We start from the raw sequence: 8,934 nt of genomic DNA on the forward strand, positions 1-8,934 counted from the left end.
TAATGGTAATAATTTGAATCAATCCAAAATTAAAGTAACTGTTCAAAAGGAGTATGTATATGTACTTACAAGTTTTTTGCATGACAAAAAACAAGTCTCCAAAAAAGAAATAAAATGCCAAAATGCACACCAAGCATAAAATAATGAACTCAACCCTAACCATATCATCACCCAATATGATCCCTTGTATCTGCACCTACAGAAGCATTGCTCTTTGTCGTCGACGACGACAATTGAGTTGGAAACAGTGTCAAGCTCCGACCGCCTTCTGTTGGTTGCGATGATGGTACTTTCAGGTCATTATTATTAGTCTTATTTCCAACATAAGATGAAATTGCTGCTGCTAAAACTGACTGAAAATTAGGGTTTGATGCAATTGCCTTAGTAGCCACAGCAGCTATTGTCTCATTAAAAGACTGTTGTTGTGAATTATTACTAGGGTTTTGGTACATATTTCTCTTAGTATTGTTATTATTACTGTAAGGTAACAAGTACCCACTAGCCCAACTAGTACAACTTGTTGGTAATGAGCTACTAGAGAAGTCTAAAGAAGGTAGTGATGAAGATGTGGGCGAAGAAGAAAAGTTTAGAAAGCTAGAATTTCTTGATGAAGTTGAAGAAGAATATGATGATGGATTTAACCAATCAAAAGAGGAGAAGCCAGAATTTGGTATGGTTAAGTCTAGAGTAACTGTAGGGTGTGAGTTGTGAGAAGAGGCTGAGATTAAAGAGGGATTGTTGTTGAATGTGGTGATTAAATTTGAGGTATGGAGTCCAAGAGATGAAGTGGTTAAGGGCCTTGAAAGAGTTGGAGGTTGGGATGTTAAGGCATTGGACTTAATCATAGAGGCGGCGGCGGAGGTGGCGGAAGCCATGGCGGTGGCGGCTAAAGGGAGTGGGTGGTTGTGAGTGCCTTCATAGGTTGTGATCAATATGGACATGTCATGAGGACATCTTTGTACCTACAAAAGAAATTAAATTTTGAATCAATATAAAATTGCATTTCAAACTAGACTAAAAATTAGTATTAGCTTTGACTATTCATTTATTTTTCTTATCGATATGAGCCACAAAGGCAGTACAAAGAAGGGGAGAGGATTCGAATCTGTGACCAACTGTTCACAGCACCTCAATCTTAACCATTAGGCCAAAACATCCTTGGTTGCTTTGACTATTCATGCAATGCAATAATTCAGTTAGGAGAATTCAAATTTATGAATTAGTAGGTTTTTCAAACTATACTAAAATTCCAGCTAATTTGACAATCTGCATTTCAAAATGATAGCATCATATTATGACAATTATAAAAACCATTTTGAAGTTTCATTAGAAGGATATGATATCAGGATTATTGACACATCAATAGTGTTTACCTAATTATAATCTTACTATATGGTTATTAATTACCGCATCTATGCATATATTATTAATAATAATAGTCTTCGTCTCATCATCAACTAATGATGTGGCACGCCATATTTAAGAATTTGAAGTATGAGACTTTTTTTAGTTTAATATTCATGAATTTTTTTTTCCTTCATGCATATTGAAAAGTACTTATCTTTCAGCCTCTAGAAAAGTAGAACTTTCTCATATGAAAAGTTATGTTCTCAATTGAATACATTATTAAACTAAAAAAGAGTTTATTTGTTAATTTTTTTTTAGATTTAGAGATAGCATATAAAATTCATGAAGCCAATAAAGGAATCATGTATAAGCAAGTGAAGATCCATTCAAAAATTAGTTAATTAATACTATAGCCCCTTAAATTTACACAAGTCTCATCTAGGTTAGATTTGACGTTGTCTAACTAGGTGAACTGAAACGAAAGTGATCGCTTTGTATGTGCAAAACCTTAGTATAACTCATACATACATACATGATCTAATCCTAAGACGCTCTTTATATTATCTCCTAAGTTGAAAATTCTTCAATTGTATAGTTCTTAACACCAATTCCATCCAATACCAAAGTTTGTAAAATATGATGTTGAAAAAGTTAACTAAATTGTTTCCAAAAATTAAAAATTCAAATCAGATTACTCAAAACCTACATAAATTATTACAATTTCAATTAGAGACCTTATACTACCATCAAATCGTGTAAAATCATCAACCTAAAAATTCAATTCCAAGTTCTTATATATTAGCCATAAAATTAGAATGGACTTTTTTTTGGGAGAGAGGTCAAAGGCCTTATTAACGCCCGAGAAAGTGGATCATGGCCTTCGAATTCCACATCAATAATAATTAGTCGTTAAGAAAAATATCAATAAAAAATTAGCTAGCTTTGTTGAAATTTACATAACCTTTAATTTATACTACTTTGATTAATTACCTGTTTTCTGACTGGGCAATTTGGAGAAACTGTGCAACGATAGTATGCTCGAGGACATGGATTTCCTTTCGCAATTTTCTGCCCATACTTCCTCCAATGACATCCATCATGTATCTGTTTTCACAAAGTATCAAAAAACCATACTATATTCATAATAGTATATAGAAACTTTTTTTTTTAAAAGGTAAGATGAAGTCCCTTGCAAGGAAGGCGAGAAACTGGGGATTCCTCTATGCAAGGGGTGAGACTCGATCGTATGACCTTTGGGATCGGAGGTGAAGCCAACACCATTAGGCTATCACCTGCTACTCATAGTACTATATTGAAACTTATATATCATTTCATGAACTTAAATTGTTATACATATAGATATTCATATACTAACCGTGGGTGAGTCACATCTTGATCTAATGCAAACCCTAGTTTTCTTTACTTGAGGTTGATGCAAGCTCTCTTGATCATCTCCTTCCTTACAACTTGTGTTCTCATCTTCCTTTACGTGCTCTTTTTTCGAGTTTTCGAAGCTCGAATTCTTGATCGAATTGCTAGCACTAATAGTAGGATTTTGCTGAAATTTACGATAATCTAGACCTAACTCCAATTGATCTCCACCTTCATCTTCTACCTTTCTTCTCTTATTATTCAAAGTATCATCACTTATTGTTTGTTTCTTATTATTATTACATGAACTCCAACTACCAAGAGTTAAGGAGATCAAATCAGGCTGTTGATTTCCATCATCATCTTCCTCCTTGTGCTTCTTGTTATTATTATTGCTTGATGAATTTGTTTCATTTGATGGTTTACATCGTTCCATCGACGAAATTTTCTTCTCTAAAGATTGATATTCCTTCACAATTTGTCCTAATAACTTTCTTAATCTTTCATTTTCCTCTTTTACTTCTCCCATCTTTGCTTTGGCTGATTTTAAAAGCTCCTCCTACATGTTAAAAACATATATATACATAAATATCTCTAATTATGTACTCGAACAAAATAAAGAAGAGAAATTCAACTAAACGAAAAAAAAAAACCTACTAGTAGAGTACATAAGAAAACGAGTATAGTTTCCTTATGATATTACGGACTAAAAAGCTTACTTGATCATTATTATAGATTGAAGAACCACTGATCTCGGTCTCCATTTTCGAGATCTTATTAGTAGTTATGCAACAACTGCAACAATTCACAATTGTGAGTTAGGAGTACCTAATAAGATATATAGTAAGAGGCTAATAAATATAATGTAAGTTAGATGAACCAAACTAACATACATATATATAACTTATTCTAGTAACTCAACCTTTTGTCGACTAGAATTAAATAAGATGGATTAGATTAATACTCTCTCCGTTTCATTTTAATTTACTCACTTGACTTTGGGGGAGAACCAAGAAAATATTAAAAAGCGAATGACATGGGTGGAAAAAGAGGAGAAAGTAGATGTGATATGTTATCAAAAGTAGGAAAAGCAACCGTGTGTAGATTAAAAAAAATAGACTATAAAAAAAAGTGTGTAGATTAAAAAGAAACGGAGGCTAGTATTACTTCCCAACAAATGAATGATGGTTGATGATATATACCTCAGCTAGCACATGTGGACTAACAGATAGATGTATATATTCAACTCAAGAAGGCTAGATCGTGGAAAAAGAGTGGTTAACTAAAGAGATATAATTTGGTTTAAATAAACTAAGATTCAATCAGTCTTCTTAATTAACATTTAATGACAGAAGAAATAAATGGATTAGAACATGATCAGAAGAAATTTTTTATAATTAATATAATATAGCTGTACTTAAAAGGAATCCATGACCATTTTATGTTGACTTTGTGGGGGCCAATTGTACAAAAGATTCATGCCGCAATTTTAAAAGGTCAAAAATAGTGGGATATTTTGACAGACTCGTTGATTAAGAAGATAATTTATATATGGTATAGATTAAAGCTAATTTTTAAATAATGGAGTATTTATTAGAGTCTTTGTTAATTAACAAGTTGTAGTTTTAGCTTGTAGACTTGTTAGTTTCATAAAATAATGTTTTCTGATCAACTTGATGCGTGTGATGAATTTATATCACGCATATTATAATAGGTATGTTCAGAGGGTGGGAGGTAACGGAATTATAGGTATTGTGAAATAAAATTAATTATGAAATTAAACTAAGTAAAAACTTTTTTTTTTACTATCGCAAAATGAGTAACAATATTTTATTCTAATATATAAGAAGGTTAGCAACCCTAACGATTACGCAAACATTTTCCGGTTTACATTCAATGATACACTAATCTTTAGGCAGATTAGGTTTACGGGACTGACATAAATTGCGGTCAAACCTTCATCCTAGTCAAATCTCCATCTACGGTTAAACTTCACTTAGTTTATATCATTATATGTGGTACCAACAGGGCCCAAATTGACCATTGATTATTAACAAATTTGACATGGAGCTTGGGCATACAAATCCTAGGTGAGGACTAATTAGGGACGATGTTCATGAGATGAGATAGCTTCCGAGTTATTCGAGAATCGAAATAAATTTGGTTAAAATTCGACTAGAGTTGGTGAGTATTGGATTTGAGCTACTTAAAACCTGACTCGGAAACTCTTGAAAAACTCGAAAAAAAAAACAAATGTCTACTTCTACCAGGAGCAAAATGAGATGAGATGAATGGTAAACTACTTAAGATTGACTCCGTCAGAATTTTAAAAAAAAGTTGGATTTGATCAAAACTATTTGATCAAAACTTGGTGTAAATTGAGACAAAACTCAACCCAAGTGAACTCGACTTAAGATGTCAGCTACGCACAGTAGTGTTGCTATCCCAAACTTAAGTTTGACTCACTCATTAACACATAATACTAAGGACTATTTACTTATAAGGAAGGAAGTTACTCCTCATGTTATCAATAATTTTAGGATAATGGAATCTTAGTAAATATGTATGTGGGCATGTAGATAGGGCTGTTGAAAGCTCTTAATAAGGGATGGATTGTTTACATCTTATTCATTAAATCTATATCGATCTAGCCAGTTTTATTATCAAATCCATTTACTAATTAGTATTTTCCAGGAAATCATCGATCACATATTTCTATTCACATAAGAACAAAACTGAGGATTGATATCCATGTAAATTGATAATACGGCTATTGATCATGTTATACATGCAACACAACCGTACATAGTCAACTTTCACCAACAAGATCTTACTTTCATGAATACATAGTATAATATGTTCATCAAGAATCTCGTTGACCATATGCTGCCAGTACTGATACTCGAACAGCTAGATTATTATGAGATCATTAATGACTTTATATGCAAACACACTGATTCATAGATGTGATAACTAAATTCACTTCAATTTATCAATAGAAATTAGGTTTTCCCATGTCCAATACAAACCAAGCAAAAAGAAGCCAAGAATTAAAAGTATGGGAAGATATATTCTTACCAAATATAGTAATAAGAAAAGACCTTTGAATAAAGAAAGGAAGAGAAATTTTATTTGAATCGGACGCAATTGAAATGAAAGACTTACTTCAAAAATCACCTTTTATATTTTGAGGCTATCGCAGTACGTTTCTTGGAAAATTAAATTGTGGCTTTTGAATATGTTGCAATTGAGTACTTGAGCTTCATGAAAATATTTCAAAATTCCATTTCATTTGCATATATATAGAGCAAAGTGTACGGAATATTATTTCATTTCTCATAGTCAATCATTTTTTCTTATATATTTTTAATATGGAGTTTTCATTTAAATTTGACTTTAAACCAATTAAATCAAATTATATTTGGCGTTTGTTAGACCTTTATCTTTTGGCTTGCTATGTAAAACAAAGAATTGTCAACTTTGCACCATATTTCACTCTCACAAGCAATTGGAATTATGATATTGGCTTGTTATTATATTAATAATATAATAATATACTCACCGTTTTTAATTGTGTGCATCATTGATTTTTTATTAAAGTTTATCAATTTTGATAATAAATTTACTAATTTTTTTTATCGTTACATTCAGTTCAATGTATATTTCTAAATTTATATAATATTTCAAGTATTAATATTATTTTATAATATTTTTTTCTCTTACTAGATACACTATAAAAAGACAAGTAAAAGTAACAATCAAGCATAGAGTAAGTACTACGTATTTTATATCTCACACCGTTGAAATGTATAGATGCTTGCGTTCAATAATATTTGCCAAATAATAATTACAATAAATAATTGAAGAGCAATTTTCAAAACAAAAAAAAACAATTCAACGTCAACCTTTGCTTGAGATCAGAGGAGAGAAAACAAAAAGAGGAACAGTGGGCGCCCTTTTCTGCATGCACAACTCACCTTTGGACTTCTCCTTCCAATGAAAAGGTCAAATGAAAGTTCAATCTTTTGTCATGCATTCTTTATTAATTTTTTATTTTTAACTATCCACCGCCGATATGCATGACTAATTCCGTCGAGTGCTCCACTTAAGGGTAAAGGGGTGGTCAAGAATCTCTTTCCATTCCCAAAGGTTGATGATCGAACCGCCGATCAATTGATTAAAGGTCAAAGTGAGCAACCACTATGTCAAGACCACCTGATTACATCCTTTAGTAATTTACAAATTAAATTTCTTACCTTCATTTATATTATACAGGCTTCTTAGAATATTTGTTAAAGAAGAATATAGGACAACTACCAAAATGGTCAAATTTTTAGCCTTCTTTCTTTTATCGTTATTGATTTAAGTTTGACTTTGTCGAAGACCTTGTGGGCCAAAAAAACTGTCCAATGAGCTGAAGCCATGTCAGCAAAATTTCTATTTGGTTGCTGACTTGGCAAGCTTTGAATGGATGCATGCTTGACGGAACTGACCGACTGGTGTAATGTATGCATGTTTGAATGCAACAAATTAATTCTTCCTCCCACTTTTGACAGCTGACTCAATAATTTTCTAGGGTGTAGTCTTGCTACAACTTCATAAAATTTTTTTTCCTAGGGTTACTACTTATAAGTCACTACTTCATAGTTCATACTTCATACTACTCCTTATAAGTTATAAACTCCTTTTTATAAATGATAGCTATTTGAAATTTTTTCAAGATAGGTCTTTACATACTTCAAATAGAAATATATTATACTTCCTCCGTTTCGATTTAATCGCAACAATTCACTTTTGAGTTTTCACGCTTGTTGAGACATAACTTTGACGGTTAATATCTACTATAATATATATGTAAAAATTATAAAAAGTTGATATTACAAAAATATTTAACGACACGAATCTAACAAAATTCCACTTGACTATGTTTTTCATCATGTGAACTGTGCAAAATGTTGATTGTTGCGATTAGTTCGAAACGGAGGAAGTAATAAAATTTCTATGCAAAAGATAAGTTTTTAGTGTTGGATATTCTGATTTTGACCCTTAGTTTGTAAACCAACTCCTCACAATCAACAACTTTGTGTTTAGTTTAGTATGGCTTGATGTTTATCCCCTAAGATACTTCAAAATAAATCAAAGCGGACGAATGGCTTTTTAAAAAAACCTAGCCTCCCCTCTCCTTTTCTCTCTCTAAAACCCTAGCCTCCCTTACCCCTTCTTCATCAATTAGGGGGCTGCCATGGATGTTTTCATCTATGGTAAGCCCCTTTTTCCCTTTTATTTTCAGTTTTCAGTTCATTTTCTTGTTTTGTTCAATAAATTAGTATCTCTTTATGAGATTTTCTCAGACCCTTTTATGGGGTTTTTAGTTTCTGTTTTGGAAATCTCCTTCTCCCCTATGGGAGTTGTGAGTATGGTTCTTTTGTTTTTAGGTATGAGAAATTATTCTCATTGGTTGAAATTCAAGATTCAACCTGAAGAATTAAGGTTTCACAACTTCTGTAAAATTATAGAAGACTATTGGAGTACGTTCATCCCAAAAATTCCGCATCTGCAGATCGTATGCCGAACAAGAGCGAACTCACAGATTGCATTGCTTCAGATGAAGATTTTTATTAAGGCAAAATTAAGTCAAATCTGCGATGTTTACATTTCTAGGGTGATATGTATTTCTATTAGAATTTTATGTTTTTCAGAAATAACTTGTAAGTGCCGTTTGGCGAAATATTAATGAAATCCCTTTTCTTTCTTTCAAAAAAAAATAAAAATAAATCAAAGCGCCCAAATAAAAGCCAGAATTATATTGTATAATTGATGCTCCAAATTACTTTAATTAGGTAGTCCCTAATTTCACTTTAGTAAGCAGTGCTTGCGAAAATTGAAGCATTGGCTAGGCATCAAAACGAACTCCACCAGTTTAGGGCCCGGTATTACTGTAGTTTTCTGTTTTTTGGTTTTTTGATTTTCAAAGTCATATGATATATGTCCTAATTTCTATAATGAATAAAAAATTAGTCAAATTTATTGAAAACATGATGATTTTGAAAACTGACAACTAAAAAGTGAAAACCACTAGCACTTTTTCTGATTTCTTGTTTTTTATTTTTAGTTTTTTTAAAAAAAAAAAACTGAAAACTAAAAAGAAAAAACGATAACGAACGGCCCCTTAGCTTAGCTATCGATGTGGATTAGGAGAAGATGTAGAGGCAGTAA

At 31.9% G+C, this 8,934-nt stretch overlaps 1 protein-coding gene across 4 annotated transcripts; it reads right to left on the minus strand.

Annotated features, from left to right (window-relative positions):
• Positions 1–6,019, minus strand: LOC104897965 (WRKY transcription factor 72A). 4 transcript variants are annotated; one of them, XM_048647421.2, is made up of 5 exons: positions 5,896–6,019; positions 3,438–3,513; positions 2,723–3,277; positions 2,338–2,451; positions 1–962 (listed from the first exon to the last, which is right to left on the minus strand). In XM_048647421.2, the coding sequence occupies exons 2-5, from the start codon at positions 3,480–3,482 to the stop codon at positions 168–170; spliced, it is 1,509 nt and encodes a 502-aa protein (XP_048503378.1). In that variant the 5' UTR covers positions 3,483–3,513; positions 5,896–6,019; the 3' UTR covers positions 1–167. The 4 variants fall into 4 exon arrangements, with proteins under 4 accessions (XP_048503378.1, XP_019106079.1, XP_048503376.1 ...); XM_019250534.3 differs by having other exon boundaries at positions 5,884–5,994; XM_048647419.1 differs by having other exon boundaries at positions 3,438–3,546; positions 5,884–5,994.
• Between the last annotated feature and the right edge of the window lie 2,915 nt (positions 6,020–8,934).

This window comes from Beta vulgaris, chromosome 6 (genome assembly GCF_026745355.1).
Source record: "Beta vulgaris subsp. vulgaris cultivar EL10 chromosome 6, EL10.2, whole genome shotgun sequence".
In the NCBI taxonomy this organism is placed as follows: Eukaryota; Viridiplantae; Streptophyta; class Magnoliopsida; order Caryophyllales; family Amaranthaceae; genus Beta; species Beta vulgaris.

Bases quoted from the DNA above. Each gene is read 5' to 3' on its own strand.
- LOC104897965 (XM_048647421.2), bottom strand. From the start codon at position 3,482: ATGGAGACCGAGATCAGTGGTTCTTCAATCTATAATAATGATCAA. The intron at 3,278-3,437 runs GTAAGCTTTTTA...TTTAACATGTAG, and splicing joins CAATCTATAATAATGATCAA to GAGGAGCTTTTAAAATCAGC. The intron at 963-2,337 runs GTAATTAATCAA...TTTCTTTTGTAG, and splicing joins ATTGCCCAGTCAGAAAACAG to GTACAAAGATGTCCTCATGA.